This window comes from Leucopleurus acutus (genome assembly GCF_964270905.1).
Source record: "Leucopleurus acutus genome assembly, chromosome: 9".
Taxonomy (NCBI): Eukaryota; Metazoa; Chordata; class Mammalia; order Artiodactyla; family Delphinidae; genus Leucopleurus; species Leucopleurus acutus.
This window is the reverse complement of record NC_139144.1, coordinates 94,747,523-94,765,674: the sequence shown is the minus strand read 5'-3', so window position 1 is coordinate 94,765,674 and position 18,152 is coordinate 94,747,523. Positions and strand designations below refer to the sequence as shown.

The 18,152-nt window shown below is 48.3% G+C and overlaps 1 protein-coding gene across 2 annotated transcripts in view; it reads left to right on the top strand.

Annotated features, from left to right (window-relative positions):
* The window catches only part of HIPK2 (homeodomain interacting protein kinase 2), a 188,055-nt gene that overhangs the window by 163,457 nt on the left and 6,446 nt on the right, over window positions 1-18,152 (top strand). For both annotated transcript variants that reach the window (XM_082846982.1, XM_082846981.1), the window contains exons 11-13: window positions 27-206; window positions 3,116-3,397; window positions 17,510-17,754. In XM_082846982.1, coding sequence (XP_082703108.1) covers window positions 27-206; window positions 3,116-3,397; window positions 17,510-17,754 — 707 coding nt within the window. The remainder of the gene's footprint in view (window positions 1-26; window positions 207-3,115; window positions 3,398-17,509; window positions 17,755-18,152) is intronic.

The window sequence follows — 18,152 nt, the reverse complement described above, 5'->3', positions numbered from 1 at the left end:
AGCCTGTTTTCCCATCTTCCTTTTAGGAACACGCATGCTCACGGCAGCCATTACAATCCCATCATGCAGCAGCCGGCGCTATTGACTGGTCATGTGACCCTTCCAGCAGCTCAACCCTTAAATGTGGGCGTGGCCCACGTGATGCGGCAGCAACCTACCAGCACCACTTCCTCCCGGAAGAGTAAGCAGCACCAGTCCTCTGCGAGGTAGGTGGTGAGAGAGTCTATCCCTGTAGGAAGGAGACCTCGAGGAGCTTGGAAGTTAAAGACCTGGATCCCTGGAGTGGGACAGGAAGTGGCCGGTAGAATTTGCTAGACCATGTGGGGAGCACTAGGGTTTGAAGGAGGCACTCATTCTGAGGTCTGAGTGCTGACCCTGCCAGCACTCAAAGGTTGGGGACCTGAGACCACAGTGTTCAGTGTCTGGGCCTTGAGCAGTTCTCCACTTCTCTAGAAAACACTCAGGCTGACCTCTGAAGTTGCATTTTCAAAACCATAATAACTTTATTTAAAAGTAGTAGAGGGAATTCCCTGGCAGTCCAGTGGTTAGGACATGGCCGCCCTGTCAATCCCTGGTCCGGGAACTAAGATCCGGCTTCCGGTGCAGCCAAAAAAAAAAAAAAAAGGGTAGTACAGAAATGTGCTTTCCCTGAAATCTAAGGTCAGAAATCTGAGGTCAGAAATTTAACTCATTTAGCTACTTGCCTAAATATAAGCAGTAACTTTGGTTAATCCTAGACACTAACCAGCAGAACAATAATCTTTCCCATTTCCTTTAAATCCAGTTTCATCTCCATGAACTCTTAAAAATCAAGATTGACAAAGGTCATGTGCTGTTTAATTCCATTGATAAGGTATTTTGGAAAAGGTTAAACTATAGGGACAGAGATCAGATCAGGAGCTGCCAGGGACTAGGGTTGGAGAGGAGAGGATTGACAAGGAAAGAGCATAAGGGAATTTTTCAAGGTGATGACAGAGTTCTACATCTGGATCGTGACGCGGGTTACCTGACTGTACATCTGTCAGAACTCATCAAACATTTCAAAAGGGTGTCTTCCACCGTACGTAAATACCTCAAGAGACCTGACTTAAAAAATAGAGGTTTCCAAAAAAAATTTTTTTTTAATTTTTTTAAAAAATAGAGATTTCCAAACAAACGAACAAACAAGAAAATCAAGATTGTGTGGGTGCAGAATTTTTCCTGCATCTCTCTCCAGTGGCACTGGCTGGGAGGTACGTAATTGCTTATTTGGAATAGGCTAATCAAGAGAAGTCTAGTATAGGAAATGTCTAGTGAATTTTGGTTTTCTACTTCCTTGTATGGGAAGGTGCCAGAAATTAGGCCCGCCCTTTTTCATTCTTTTTCACTTGAAAACGAATCCAAGAGCTGACTTCCTTAAGTTGTCATCCTTCCCGAACAAGATTCTTATTTGGATGTTTCTGACAACTTAGGGAAATTCACGTCAGATCAGTGGCAGGCTTCCAGAATGCTTTTGCGTGGCAGCCCTGTGACAGCACACCTGTGTCTTTGTTAGATTGGGTGGCAACAGAAGCCACTGTCTCGATCCTCACGTGCTGTCATGCTCACCCTGGTATGTGGTCGCCAGAACCCTGGTCTGGCCGGGAGTTGGGGTTTAGCCTCCTTGTAGCTCACCTTGGCCAGGTAGGGGCAGGAAGAACCCTTGGCCTCTGACCTGCTGGCAAGTCCCTCTTTCTTGCCTCCTCACCACCCAGCTGCCTTCAGGAAGGCTCATTGCCAGTGCATTTCAAGATCAGTGTGACTCTAGTGAAAATCAGGTGTTTTCCTATTTTTAAGACCAGTGCCTTAGGCATAACAGTTGGGAAGACCAGAAGGCTTTCCCCTGTCAGGTAGTGCCATCAGGCATACTCTTCTTTAACAACACCAAATGGACCATATTTTAACTGCTCGAGTAGTGAAAACATAATCTCAAAATTGTAACGTATTAGTAATAACAAATACATAGTTCTGTGGTAAGTACAAAGAATGGAACAATCTTATCAGTAACACTTCTTATTGCGAGCCCCCCAAAGGGAACAAGCAACATGTCTGATATCAACTAAATAGAAAATTAAATAGATCTGCCTTTATGGAATTATTTTCATCTTTATTGCCATCCCTTTAGCTAGAAGATGCTAGAATCTCTAAGGACATATCACAGTGTTAAGTTTCATCATAGGCTGGCTTTGATCTCACTGTACAGATACGACCAAGGTCAGCAAGGGTTGATGGGGAGGGGAAAAGGTAAGGTATTTTTTTCTCCAAAGTTACCAGAAACTACATTGGCTGATTTGGTAAGTAATTTTGAGTTGATCAAAATCAAGATTAAAAGGTCCCTTTTTAAGCATACCTTTTCCTCTTGCATTTTTCCTGATTTTTCATTGCAATTGAAACAGACTGGTAAGGTTCCTGTGATGCCCATGTGTCAAAATCCAAAAAAAATCGTTCTTTGAAAAATTATACCCACACAGATACTTTTATGGTCATGTCCATAAAAGGAGGAAGAAGGGAAAGCTGAACTTTAACATTAGATCCTTTAGATCCAGGAACTCTTAGGAAGTGAGTGTTTTAGTTTAATCAGTGGTAAACCAGCCATTAGCAAGGAAACTAAAGCTTTCTGTGCAGATACCTTTTCTTCCACCTCTCAAACAAGAGCTAAATACATTGGGGAGGATGACCAGATTGAGCTCAGGGAGTTGGGCCTCGACCCTGAAGACAGGGGGCCGCATTGGGGCAGACACTCCTGAAATCCTGGGCGTTACGTCTGCCCCCACAAGACCAGCCCAGTCCTGGGTCACAGCCCTGTGCCCTCTCCTGAGAGCCCTGACTACTCCCTTTGTCCCGCTGGGGGCGGGTGCAGGGGGCCAGGCCAGAGCCCAGAGAAGACCAGGCTGCTGCCCCCGTCCGTGTCGCAGCTAACTGGAAGAGAGAGCTCCACAGGCAGCCGCTTCTGCAGTCACATTAGGTCTGAGTGCCCTGGTCCTCTGCCTGTTTTATGGAGACTTGGCAAAGCAGGTGTTTCTAGACAGTTGAGCCCCTCGGAAGGAGCTGCCGGGTCTGACCCTCTCCGTGAGCGTGTGTGGCTTTGTCGTTCCAGAAACGTCTCCACCTGTGAGGTGTCCTCCTCTCAGGCCGTCAGCTCCCCGCAGCGGTCCAAGCGTGTCAAGGAGAACACGCCTCCGCGCTGCGCCCTGGTGCACAGCAGCCCGGCCTGCAGCTCCTCCGTCACGTGCGGCTGGGGCGACGGGGCCTCCAGCACCACCAGGGAGCGGCAGCGGCAGACGATAGTCATTCCTGACACCCCCAGCCCCACGGTCAGCGTCATCACCATCAGCAGCGACACGGATGAAGAGGAGGAGCAGAAGCATGCCCCCGCCAGGTGAGGCTGCGCCACCTTCAGACTCCAGGAAGGAGCGGAGTTGCGTTGCATTTCCGTCTCGCACGGAGACAGTTATGGTGGATCTGGACCACCTTGCATCGTCCAGCGTGATGATCCCTCTCTCCCGGCCCCTGAATTTTGGCTTTGCCGTGTCCTGGAGCCCTAAGGTGATTTCAAGGGAACGTCAAACAGATTTTCCATAACTGTTGAAAGCCGAAATGATTTTGAGTCACTTTGGTCTTAAAAAATACTCACAGGCCCTTTACACTTGGGGGACGTAAGGCCATAAAAATCAGGCACACGGTGCCAGTGTATTTCAAGCCTCGTGCGCTAAAAATCTCTGCCTCGGGCTATTGAATTTATTCCTAGCTGGTCAGGCTGTTTCTCTAACACTGCCTTGGCTCTCTCAGAATTTGAGGTAATTGTCCAATTAATCAGAAAGTTTCCTGTGTCTGATTAACCCTGTCTATTGAACTGCCAGTTGGCTCTTCACCCAGAGAGCATTGCTGTTTAATCCAAAGCAGTAAGAACTCATTTCACTCTCTATATGCTTCCTGGGGAGAGGGAAGAAATATTTATTATATTTGCGAGACGGTTCACCCTAGTGCCAGAGCCTCTTCTCTACACTTTCCAGCCAGACTGCAACGGAGTGCGGTGTGAGCTTGGGCTGTCTGATGGTCCCCTGGAACTTGCCCCTCTGAACGGTCGGTCCCCTGGCCTTCAGCACCCCTGGGCCTCGGGACCTTGTAGATCCAAAGTCTCACAGTCCCAACCTGCTGGCTCCTCCCTTTGGGACCCAGGACCTGGGAAGGGAGGCCTGCCCCACGCTGCCAGTCGGCGCACATCCCATGACCTGATGTGAAGCTTAACATTCACAGTTAGGCCCGAATTACTAATTCCTGATTGGATACAATGTCCCTGATTATAATCACAGATCCTTTTGATTAGATAATAAATTCCTACACTTAAAATCATTACAAGATATGCAGATAGACTGATTCAGACATTCTCACTACAGCTATTTCTTCCTGCATGGGGCATCCCGTTCCCATCTTTATGATGAACTCAGTGTCTTATCTTCTCAAGATAGGGCTAGTGTATCTTTCATTCCAGTATCCTCTTTAGTGGCCCAGCCTAGGCTTCAGTGTGTCTCAGAGAAGCATATCGTGGAGCATTTCTGGTCCTAGCATTGGGCCAGGCGCTAGAGGGGCCCCGGGGCCGGGGGGATGGGGCTCAGTGCTTCATTCCCAGGCTGCCTGTTCCAGAACTGGGCTCAGTTTCCTTTTGGAGGACAGTCCCAAGTTGAGTCAATGCCCCATCCTGCCCAGTGCCGCGTGCCTCGCAGGCCCTTCCCAAAGAGGGAGGCTCCTCCCGGCTCCGGCCGGCCCCTGGCCTGGAGCAGCTTGTGCACACGTCTGTAGCATCAGGCACGAGAAGGACCAGAAGCCTCACACAGCCCTTTGCCACAACTGGAAAAAGGTGATTTTAAAATCTGACAACTGACTAGATTGGAATATCATTTTGACATTTGAATTGACACAGAATCTCGACCTCTGTGCTCCAGAGAGAATTGAATAGTGGGTCTGAGGAGGAGGAGGATGAGAGAGCCATCTCTCCACCTGTCAGGCCGCTGCCGGGGCCGTGAGTGCAAACCGAGCCAAAGCACAGGCTGCTTCCACAGCAGCTCCGGGGCCCAGAAAGACGAGAACTGGGGTACTTGACAGCATGTGAGGACCTTGGCGACTTCACAAGTGAGTCAAGATGCAGGGGAGAGCAGGGAAGGAGCTGACTGCCAGGCGCATGTGTAAGCGACAACCACAGACAGCGACAGTGGGCTGCTGAGTACCAGAGCTTCATACAGTGGAAAGCGCAGGGGACGGCCTGCCTGCCCAGGGGAACGCAACGCACCAGAGAGGTTCTGCCAAATGGGGGAAGCTGCAGGCTGAGGCCAGCGCGTAATCGAGACGGGTGTCGGCAGCGCACAGGTGTGAGGGGAGGCGCACAGAATGGGATGATAGTGTTTTCTGGAGGGATCAAATGATCCTTAAAGGAATGTTTTAGGACCCAGGAAGACAGGAAAGTGTATTTGAGTCTGAGGAGGATCAAACAGAAACCAGTAGCTATTTTATTCATAGCAAACCTACCGTGTAATGTGACCACGTTAATGTGACTGCATTTTGTAATGAGAAAAGAAACGGGGAAATACGATTACTCGTTCTTAGATATCAGAATTATGGCAAACTTTAACACAGTAAATATCTGTTGGCCCCACTGGTAAGATATTACACTCGGAACCACAGGTGCTACATAAATAAGGTAGACAGCCTCTGTCCTCAGGAGGTTTGCAGGGTAATAAGCTAGGTAAGACGCTTGCAAATCATCGTAACATAAAACAGAATATCAGCCCCCTGGAAACTAGCAGAGGCCTGTGGGGATTCAAGGGGGAAGTAGCTTGAGGAAGTAGCAGGGGAGAGGAGGCTTTCCAAGGTCAAAGGTCCTGATGGGTGTGGACAGTGGGTAGAGGAGGTGAGACTGCAAATTCCAGCGAGATAGGTGTTGGGCGGAGCCTCAGAGGTGGGCAGAAGGGATCAAGCGCACATGGGGCCGCTGATCAGAGAGAAGAAGCGGGAGGCAAGGAAAGAAGGGGCTTCAGATTGGAAAGGGAGATTTGAGGGTCTCTCCTTAGGTGGGCGTGGCCAGCTTTGCGAGGAGCTGCTGAGGAGCTGGTGGGAAAGCATCAGTCCTGGGAAAACAAGGACGTGCCCCCAGGTGCAGCCCTCCAGCTGGAAGCTTCTCTACCTGTCAGTGCTCCAGTGCGAGAACCGTGGAGACTTCCCTCCTAGACCCTAACCGTTCTTGTTCCCAAACCTGATTTCTCCCAGCCGTGAGCACCTCGATTCTGATCTTCTGTGTCCCTGACCTCATTTCCTATTTGCGGCTCACGCCCAGTGCTAGCCCTGTAACTCTGCCTGAAATGCGGATCACTCCGCATCACGTGACTCAGCCTCAACACAGCAGCCAGAGAGCGGGGTGGGGGGGGGGTGATGCTCACAGGGGTGGTGAGCACGGACCACATGGCAGCGTCTTTTAGAGCCGACGTGAGACAAATAATGGTAAATCCACCTTTTTTAGGACTAAGCTTGTCACTAACTCTCTGGGACCAGCTGATAATTGCCTAGAATTTTCAGAAGAATGCCGAAGCAAAATTATCATTCCTGCCCCCCAGTATGTGGCACTGTTCGTTGCCAGGTTAGGTGGTTGGTCAGCAATTCCTCCTGGTAAGGAGGACTCCAGAGCGTGAGGGGCAGGCTGGGGGCGAGTGAATTAGAGAGGAGGGGAGTCATAACAAACACTCCCCAGGTGTTCTCACCTGCACTTTCTGCACATCATTCGATGGAATATACAAGGCCAGTAGTTGTAGTCCCATTTGATAGATGAGGAAACTGAGGCCCAAGAAAGGTAGGTGACTCACCCAGATTGACAAAGTTCTAAGCAGCAGAATTAGGATTCAGGTTCTGTGACATTGAGGAAATGGCAGTCTTAATTACCGGCAAAAATAATTGATTTCTCTTCAGTCATTAATTTGACACATTATAAATTGTGTCCTGTGCTTCCTCTGACCACCACCATGCCCACACCCATGGTCACACCCACTGTGTGCAGGGCACCAGGCCAGGGCAGTGGGAGAGTCCAGGGTACGTTCACTGAGCCCTGACTGGGGCGAGGCATTGATTGGTCAGAGTGCTGGGGCTCTAGCAGCAGGCAGGGCAGAAGTCAGCTCTTCTCATTCTTTAAGAAGATTTGAAAAAGTGAGGAGGCCAAGGAAGACCCAGCAGCCTCCTCTTTCTCGATGTTGGACGAGGGGGCCCTGTGGTCATGGCTAGAGAATTTGCCTAAAGATAGCAAACATATTTTTCTGGGTCCCCCAGGATTAGGAAGTAGAACCAGTCCTATTTTAAATATATTTAAATGACTTTGATCAGAGGAGCATTTGACTGTCCACATGTGCTGAATAAGCTATCTTTTCTCCCTTGAACTTTCCTTGGAGACAGATTATGGGTGCACGTCTTATTATTCAGACCCTTCTGCCAACCTTGCCTTGTGCTGAAACTGTCTTTTAGAGGCCATGAGGCTGCATCATACAGTCTTCCAAAGTGTGTGACCAGAGTGGCTCATTTCAGCTGATCAGTTAGAAGTCATTTTGCCCCGTCTCCATTACTCATTCATTTATCTGTTCGTTCAATTAGCTATTTCTGGTAGACGGGGTTCGTTGACTTAGGTCATCAGGGCACTGCTGTATTCTGCATCACTTTGGGAGTGTGTGATAGTTAATGTGACGAAAATGTGAGCTTCAGTAGAAGATTGATTCATCAGGATCACTAAGTATTTTAAACAGGGATCACTCTGAAAATGTTTACGCAAAAAAAAATGTGACCCCAAATGTTCTTTTTTACACTAAATTGAAATTCTAGAGAAATTACTATAGAAAAGGCACAGTCAGGAAGCTGCTGTACTGCTGCTCAAAAGACAGCCTGAAAAATTAACATCCACTTATCAGTGGAAAAGCGCACACACCCACTTAGGCCAACACTGTGCTGTGCTAGTGGCATCAGAGTCGAGCTCGAGGGAAGAAGCAAAGGACCCAACTCGCAGTGCCATTTGGAGGGCTCGTTGCTTTGCGGTGTTAAGTTACACCCCACAGATGAACAGAGGATGTTTTGTCGAGGGAACTCTGCTGCATCTTTATTACAGGGTTACATTCAAAACACCCCAGTGGGGGGCTTCCCTGGTGGCTCAGTGGTTAAGAATTCGTCTGCCAATGCAGGGGACACGGGTTCGAGCCCTGGTCTGGGAAGATCCCACATGCTGCGGAGCAACTAAGCCCGTGCACCACAACTATTGAGCCTGCGCTCTAGAGCCCACGAGCCACAACTACTGAAGCCCATGCACCTAGAGCCCGTGCTCTGCAACAAGAGAAGCCACCGCAATGAGAAGCCCATGCACCTCAACGAAGAGTAGCCCCCGCTCACCACAGCTAGAGAAAGCCTGCGCGCAGCAACGAAGACCCAACGCAGCCATGAATAAATAAATAAATAAATCTATTTAAAAAAATAAAAAACACCCCAGTGGTTAAGGGGGTGCATTTTATGAAAACGCTATGTTTTGAAGAGGAGACACTGCACCGGACTGTCCCCAGCCACCTGTCCTAACACTGCCGCACGTTACAAAGCTTTCACAGACGTGTAGCGACTTCGTGGTGTCCTCCCTGCCTTCTGCCGGGCAGAGGGTGGAGGGCAGGAGCGGGCTGGGAAGCACAGGGCAGAGCCATGCCCAGCGGATGGACCCAGCGTGATCCGGAGAGACTCGCAGGCTGGAGCTCAGGAGGTGGAGGGAGAGTGAACACCTGCTGCTGTGCGTGATGCGTGAGGACTGGGGCCACCCTTCGCTCCTTCTAGGCCCTGTTTCAGATTTCTCCAGAAGGTAGTCTTGTAAAAAGTGACCGTAATGGTGACACGGATGTGTGTGTGTGTATGTTGAGAGACATACACATAGATATAAACATGTGGATAATGTAACGCGAATGTCATGTATGCACCCAATTTAAAATGTAGATTTTTTTGGTTCTCACTAATGACTTTAAATTGGAAGGCACATGATACGTCGGAAGTACACTGGCCTGGTGGCATCGTCACCTGGCCCCTCTTTTCACATGAAGGGCTGGTTAAAAGCAGTCGGCCTTGTATTTATTTCTAGCTGGGCGGAGAGGGAGTGGGAACAGCATAGCGAGCCGTGCGCACGCCTGTGCAGGTGGCCAGCTTGGGAGCTGTCACCTCCATCAGCTGGGACAGCTGTCCACGCGAACAACCCCATGGCCCATGCTTGGAGGAGACCACCGTCACCAGCTGTGCCCCTGGTGGAAGCAGCAGGAACAGTCTCAGTTGCCTTACGTTCTCAGTCTCGCGGGTAGGAGGGGGCTGTGTAGCTAGTGATTAAAAGGGAGTGCAGGCTCTGGACAACCCAACAGCGAAAAAAATAACAACCTAATTTAAAAGTGGGCTAAGGACTGGGACCGACGTTTCTTAAAAGAAGACACGTACGGGGCCAACAGCCATATGAAAACTGTTCCACGTTATTCGTGATCAGGGAAATGCAAACCAAAACCACGATGAGATATCACCTCACACCTGTCGGGATGGCTCTTATCGAAAAGAAAAGATAACGAGTGTTGACGAGGAGGATGTGGAGACACTGGAACTCTTGTGCGCTGTTGGTGGGAATACAAATTGGTGCAGCCGCTATGGAAAACAGTATGGAAGTTCCTCAGAAAAATTAAAAATAGAGCTGCCATATGATCTGGCAGTACCACTTCTGAGTATTTATCCAAAAGAATGGAAATCAGGACCTCAAAGAGGTAGCCACTCCCATGTGGATTGCAGCATTAGTCGCAATAGCCAAGATGTGGAAACAGCCTAAGTGTCCATCAGATGAATGGACAGATGAATGGATAAAGAAAATGTAGCATGTGCTTACAGTGGAATACTGTTCAGCCGTAAAAAGAAGAAAATGTGCACTATGCAAAAAACCTCTTACATGAGCTGTCTAAGAGTCAAATTCACAGACTCAAAGAGTGGAATCTCAGTTGCCAGGGACTGTGGGTAGGGGGAAATGGGGGGTCACTGATCAACAGGCATACACTTCAGTTGAGATGAATAAGCTCTATAGATCTGCTGTACAGCGTCACAGCTATAGTCATCACTACTGTATTATATACTTAGAATCTTATGAAGGTAGATCTCATGTTGCATATTCTTACCACAATAAAATAAAAATTTTTTAAATAAATAAACTAAGACCACACTTAGTCACAAAAAGAAAAAGAAGAAGAATTCTAGCTCTTGTCCAACCTGACTTTGCCCCTAACCAGCTGTGTGACCTTGAACAACCAAGTGACCTAAGCTCTCCACATCTGAAGTTTGTTGTTCGTAAAATGAAAGTTGTAATATTCTTCACCTCGTAGTTTTGCTGTGAAGATTAGAGGGGATAAAACATGCAGGGGACTTTGAACAGTAGTTGTGCATTCAATAAACGTTTCCTGTGTTTAGTAATCAATGTCATAGTAACAGAAGAGCAGTATTTTTCACATATAGCATTGATTATGGCATCAGAGGCGTGAAATAAGTCATGGAAAGTTCATTGGTGGAGATGAGTTTTGACTCAGGTCTTGGAGGACGGAATTGATGGTGATTGGCAAATGGAAATCAGAAGCACATTCCAGTTAGGGTTCTACAGAGAAGGGGTATTTGTGTCTGATCTTCCAGCAGTGTGTCTGATCTTCCAGCAGTGTTTTCTCCATTGAGGCTGATTTCTTTACTTAGCTCCTTATTTCTTTTCATCATTTTAAAATGATGAAAATCATCTCTTGCCATCACAACACAAGGCAGTCATGAACTCTGGCAGCTTTTGTTTTTATTCGGAAGTGATGTTCTGTCGAGACCACTTAAGCAAGTATCTCTCATTCTTCTCCTATCACTGTTTCTCACTTCCATTAACCAATTCATAATGGGATTGATAAGCTATCAATAATAATTAGACACTACAGTGGGATGAAGCCCAGTAGAATAGACACGTAGGAGCCAAAAGAACCCATAGTAGTAATGTCAAATGTGTGCTCATTTTTTTTAATAGTTTCTAAGTGATTAGCTTTTTTTTTTTTTAATTTATTTTTGGCTGCGTTGGGTCTTCATTGCTGCGCGCGGTCTTTCTCTAGTTGTGAGCAGGGCCTACTCTTCCTTGCGGTACACAGCCTTCTCATTGTGGTGGCTTCTCTTATTGCGGAGCATGGGCTCTAGGCGCAGGGACTTCAGTAGTTGTGGCATGTGGGCTCAGTAGTTGTGGCTCTAGAGTGCAAGCTCAGTAGTTGTGGCACACGGGCTTAGTTGGTCTGCGGCATGTGGGATCTTCCTGAACCGGGCCCGAACCCCTATCCCCTGCATTGGCAGGCGGATTCTTTTTTTTTTTTTTTTGCAGTACGCGGGCCTCTCACTGCTGTGGCCTCTCCCGTTGCAGAGCACAGGCTCCGGACGCGCAGGCTCAGCGGCCATGGCTCACGGGCCCAGCCGCTCCGCGGCATGTGGGATCCTCCCAGACCGGGACACGAACCCGTGTCCCCTGCATCGGCAGGTGGACTCTCAACCACTGCGCCACCAGGGAAGCCCTGGCAGGCGGATTCTTAACTACTGCGCCACCAGGGAAGCCCGTGTGCTCATTTTTTAAGCTGACTCGTTTAACAATTTCTCATTTGTTCTCTAATCTGCATAGTACATCAGGTAGAGCACAGAGATTTCTAACAATAGAAGAGATTAAAAACAGAGCTATCAACTTAATTCACCTTTTCCAAACCTGTCACATGTAAATCCAAGGAGGTAGGTAAATCAGCATTAGACTGTGTTGCACCTATCTGCTCCTTGGGCACGGGGACTGCCAGATCAGATAAAAGGTATAGGACCCATGAGGAGTTCGGAGGGGTTTTCTCCCACACTCCTTGGTGTAGATGACAAGATCCTGACATGCAGAATTCCTCAACATTTCTGTCGGGAGATGGCCCCCAATTCTGAGGGGTCATCTAGACCAAGCTGTCAGTTGTTACAAGACTTTTGCCAGAAAGCCTTCCTTCAGTGACAGGAAGCTCACTGATTCATTAAGCGGCCCCTTGTATGTTCAGATAATTCCAGTTGTCAGAGAATTCGTACTCGTATTGAGCTGAAGCTTCTCCACAATTTTTACAGTTGAAGAATTCCAAATATGTCCAACTTGAATTTTATTGCGGCTTGGCCAAACTTAGTGGTGTGGGGGGGGGGGGGTGTATGTGTGTGTGTTTAATTTGCTCATTTTCTAAACTATTCAGAACCTAAGGAGGATATATAGTCAGCAGGAATTGTCTGGGTCTGGGTCAACATATAAGGTACACTTACTAAAAGGATTTATTTTCTCTCCAAATTAAGAGTAAAGCGAATCCTATTTTAAGTGTCTTTAATAATAAATCTTCAAGGGACCATCACGATGGCTCCTTTAAGGCCAGTCTCCCTAACGGATGTCATAGCAGGTTAGAGCTGGAGGGACATCCAGGGTCACCCCAATATCCAGGCCACTGCCCGAGGTCACACCAATAAATGGACAGCAGCGCCAGGAGTAGAGCACGAGCTCCCAGGACACATTTGGGAGCAGCCAGCCTCTGTTCTTCGCGTGGGGTCTGCCACCCACAGACCATGCATCTGCAGCAGAACATTTCTGCGTTTTGTGAGATGACCAGATGCGTCACTGTGTGTGTGTGTGTGTGTCATTTAATCAGGCAGAACTGGCTGTGACCGAAGCTGAGAGTGAAGGGCAGGACACTTGGAGCTGCATGCTCATGGCCTCCGGCGCTGACCCTGGTCCGGGGAGCGTTTTGTGATCGTGCCGTTGGGGGGGTGGAGGTGGAGGGCTGGGCGTTCCTTTAACCGCGTGGCTCGCAGAGCAGCCCGGTCACCCGCCCACAGAAAGCAGTTGCAGGTTTCACCTGTCTATGCTTTTTTTTTTTTTAACATCTTTATTGGAGTATAATTGCTTTACAATGGTGTGTTAGTTTCTGCTTTATAACAAAGTGAATCAGCTATACATACACATATATCCTCATATTCCCTCCCTCTTGCGTCTCCCTCCCACCCTCCCTATCCCACCCCTCTAGGTGGTCACAAAGCACCGAGCTGATCTCCCTGTGCTTTGCGGCTGCTTCCCACTAGCTATCTCTTTTACATTTGGTAGTGTATATATGTCCATGCCACTCTCTCACTTTGTCACAGCTTACCTCTTCCCCCTCCCTGTGTCCTCAAGCCCATGCTCTAGTAGGTCTGTGTCTTTATTCCCGTCTTACCCCTAGGTTCTTCATGACTTTTCTTTTTTTCTTAGATTCCATATATAAGCGTTAGCATACAGTATTTGTTTTTCTCTTTCTGACTTACTTCACTCTGTATGACAGACTCTAGGTCCATCCACCTCACTACATTCATTGCAGCTCTATTGACAGTAGCCAGGACGTGTCTATGCTTTTTAAGGCGGCTCTCCTTCCTCTCAGGGTTCCTCCCAGTTTCACAGCTTTCCACAATTCCTGCTGCCCTTGGGTCCCTTGTCCCTACTTTCCAGGCATGGGGCCTTTCCCTGGCGCCCCACTTTCTAGTTCTTCTGCCAGATCTCAGTCGTCCCCTCCCCAATGATACCATTTGCTTCCATATATATATATATATATATATATATATATATATATATATATATATATATATATAATTTTATTTATCTATTTTTGGCTGTGTTGGGTCTTTGTTGCTGCGCGTGGGCTTTATCTAACTGTGGAGAGCGGGGGCTACTCTTCGTTGCGGTGCACAGGCTCCTCATTGCGGTGGCTTCTCTTGTTGCGGAGCACGGGCTCTAGGCACGCGGGCTTCGGTAGTTGTGGCACGTGGGCTCAGTAGTTGTGGCGCACGAGCCCTAGAGCCACGGGCTTCAGTAGTTGCAGCACGCAGTCTCAGTAGTTGCGGCTCGCGGGCTCTAGAGCACAGGCTCAGTAGTTGTGGTGCACAGGCTTAGTTGCTCCGCAGCATGTGGGATCTTCCCAGCCCAGGGCTCAAACCCATGTCCCCTGCATTGGCAGGCGGATTCTCAATCAGTGCGCCACCAGGGAAGCCTGTTTTCTTGTTTCTGAATAAGCATATGGACTTTTAAAAACTTGAGATAGAATTTGCGTGCCATACAGTTCATCCATTTAAAGTGTACAGTTAAATGGGTTTTGGCCTATTACATTAATTTTTTAAGTTGTGGTACTACATATATAATAAGATTTGCCATTTTAACCATTTATAAGTGTACAATTCAGTGACATTAAGTACATTCACAGTGTGTGCCGCCATCACCACTATTGCCAAAACTTTTCATTCACCTCAAACAGAAACTCTACCCATTAAGCAGTAACTCCCCAAACTCCTCTTCCCTCAGCCCCCGGTAACCTCTAATCTACATCTGTCTCTAGGAATGTGCCTATTCTAGAAACCTCATATAAGTGGAATCACACAGCGTCTGTCCTTTTGTGTCTGGCTTATTTCACTTAGCGTAATGTTTTCAAGGCTCATCCACATTGTAGTTTATATCAGAACTTTATTCATTTTTATAGCTGAATAATATTCCATTGTGTGGCTGTATCACATTTAGTTTATCCATTGATCCGTTGATGGGCACTGAGGTCATTTCCACCTTTTGGCTATTGTGAATAATGATGCAGTGAACGTTAGCATACAAGTATCTGTTAGTTTCTGCTTTCAGTTCCTTTTCGTACTTAACCTAGAGCAGAATTGCTGGGTCATATGGTAACTGTTTACCTCAAACTATGTTTGAGCAACAAGCATATGGGCTTTTTGCATTTAAACTGTTATAAGTAGGAAGTGTAGTTCTTTATTAATTAAGATATATCCATTTTATCAAAGTTAGCATGAAGAACTATAAATATATGCAATCAGTTCATTCCTCACCTTCTTCTGAGTTCTTAATTATCATCTGCACAGCTCACTTGACAGTTCATCGTGGAAGTCTTTATGACATCCCTTCTCTTTAACTGATTATTTTAAAGATTTTACTGTTTAACTTGTCATGTTTTTATACAGTCCCCCACTGAGATGTTAATCTCCTCCAAGAGCGGAGACATGTATTATATTTCTTTATACAGAAATTTCCTGTAGCACCTAGCATAGATCTCTAAGATACCTAACTGATGAGTTTTAACTTCTTTCAGATCAATCTCTGGTTTATTCCTAGACTAGAAACTTTTCCAGCAAGTATGTACCTTCATAGAATTCATTTTGCCTAGAGATGTTTTTTGCAAACCTGTTTTCACCTGTTTTTAAATGAAAGTAACACTAATAATAATCATGGTAGAAGCTAGCTTTTTTTTTAAATTGGAATAGAGTTGCTTTACAATGTTGTGTTAGTTTCTGCCACACAGCGAAGTGGATCAGCCATACGCATACATACATCCCCTCCCTCTTGGACCTCCCTCCGGCCCCTACCCCGCCCCCATCCCACCCAGCTAGGCCATCACAGAGCACCAGGCTGAGCTCCCTGTGCTATATGGCAGGTTCCCACTAGCTATCTGTTTTACACATGGTAGTGTATTTATGTCAAACCTAATCTCCCAATTCATCCCACCCTCCCCTCCCTGCTGTGTCCACACGTCTGTTCCCTACGTCTGCCTTTCTATTCCTGCCCTGCAAATAGGTTCATCTGTACCATTTTTCTAGATTCCACATATATGTGTTAATATACGATATTTGTTTTTCTCTTTCTGACTTACTTTACTCTGTATGACAGATTCTAGGTCCATCCACATCTCTACAAGTGACCCAATTTCATTTCTTTTTATGGCTGAGTAATATTCCATTATATATACGTGCCACATCTTCTTTATCAATTCATCTAGAAGCTAGTTTTTAGAGTATACTTACTATAAATGGTGTCGTGCACCATCCAAAGCACTTTGCATGTATTTTCTCACTTCTCAAAACAAGCCTGTGGCATAGGTACTATTAATATACATCTCACTGATACGGAGACTGAATCGCTCAGAGGCTGGACAGCTACACCACCAGCACATGCTGACGTTAGACATCTGTCTGCCAGGCATGTGTCCTTATCCACAGACACAGTTAGGGAGGGACCCTTCTACCCTGAACCGGGGAGGACAGAATATGCAGCCCCAGAAGAATTATCTGGCCCAGATGTCAGCAGGGCAGGGTCCAGGGAGCAGGGCGTCAGGCCCCCTGTGGGCTCACTCCCAGCCCCTCAGCCTTTTGTAGGCTAGCAGCCCTGCTGTCCTCCCACTTCCTGGGGCTCGAGTTCCCTCATTTCCCTGCCGCCCTTAGTGGTGGTAGGATTGATCTTGGAATGTGGCCTGTGGCTGACTGTGTGACCTTGGGCAAGACACGTGGAGGGGGTGTTGTGGCTGCATTAGGTGCTCTATAAATACCAGCTTCTTCTCTTAGCAAAGTAGTTGCAAACTGACCGTCTTATTTAGGCAATAGATATTTCTTAAAAATAGACGATCAATATACAAAAATAGATGAAAATCCATTTTTAAAATTTTCCCAATAAGCAACAAATTCCATATTCGTCATCGCACCAGCCTCTCACTAGCTTGGAGGCAGACAGAATTGGTTCCCAAAGGAACCAAACATAAATATCTCCGGAAAAAATGTGCTGGCCCAGAGCCATCCAAAGCCAGTTCCTCCTGATACCTCCTGGTATCAGTGTATTAAGTCTCAGTTATAGGATGAAGACCAGGGATTCAGAGCCATGCCCTCACAGACTCAGTATCTCTGCCCTCACCCAGATACGGTGCCGGTCCCCCACCCCATCGTCGGCCAGGCAGAGGGGAAGCTGCAGGAGGTCCAGGCCTCTCCTGAGAAGGGGACTCAGAGGTCTTGGGTCGCTGCTGTGTGTGGGATCAGCGTGCTCAGAGCCTCGCTCCCTCCCGTCCCTCTCACTGCGCGTCCCGGTTCCTCCTGGATGTCCTGTTCCCTCCTGCCTAAATTGGCTGGGTCTTCCAGGTCCCGAGCCTCACGAGCTTATGTTGTTCCCTTCCCGGCGGTGTTTTTCTCCTACACCTGGGCCTCAGGTGGCCTGGGTCTGGCTGGGTTCTCTGTTTGCTTTCGTGTCCCCTTCCGGTGGCTCAGAGGGCACTGCCACACAGCTCTGTGCTGCACGCACCTCCCCGGTAGGTCAGCTGAGCCCGGCTGCACAGGGGACAGCCCAGGCCTGCCCAGAAGTTTCTCTTGCCCCATTTCCAGAAGCTTCTGTGGGCCCCCCTCCAGCCCCTTCTCCCGTCCTCACATATTCCCCCACCCCCACTGGTCAGACTGGTGACACTTGTGGCTCCCCGCTAGGGTTCTGGAGAGCAGAAGTCACATTCCCACCCCGTCTCCGGCTCTGCCTGTCCCCGCCCCTGCCCCAGAGCACAGAGAGGCTCTTCGCCGTCAGTTTGGTGTCTCCCTCCCCAGCCTCTCACAGTCCTGCTTTCTCCCCTTCCGTCTCCAGCCCTGTGTCCAAGCAGAGAAAAAACGTCATCAGCTGTGTCACGGTCCACGACTCTCCCTACTCCGATTCCTCTAGCATCACCAGCCCCTACGCCGTGCAGCACCGCTCCGGGCACAGCGCCGCCACCTTCGACACCAAGGGGAACCTGGAGTCGCACTGCACCGGGAACCCCCGGACCATCATCGTGCCGCCCCTGAAAACCCAGGCCAGCGAGGCGCTGGTGGAGTGTGACAGCCTGGGGCCAGGTAATTTGGGGCCGGGGCGGCCAGGAGCATCTCTCCGGAGGCTGGTTTTCTGGTTCCCTGCTGTTCGCCATCTTGTTACGGGAGAGCTACTAAGCCCCGGGTGGTAGTAGGTCCTCACCCAAGGATCCTGTTCAAGAAGACTCCCTGTTGTCAGCCCAGGAGGCCAGAGCTGACCTCACATCTGTCAGAAAAAGTCCTCCCTGGGATGGCCACCTCACTTCTCAGCTGTATCTCATGAATGGATGGATGGATGGGGTAGGGAGTTTGCAAAGAGTTGGCCGCCTGAGCGAAAGAAAACAAGCCTGGTCAGCCCTCAGTGTTTCCTGCTGAGAGGGGCTTGTCTTTGCTCTCACGGGACTGTCCTTCAGGAGCCATTTGTTCTGGAATGATCCCATTTG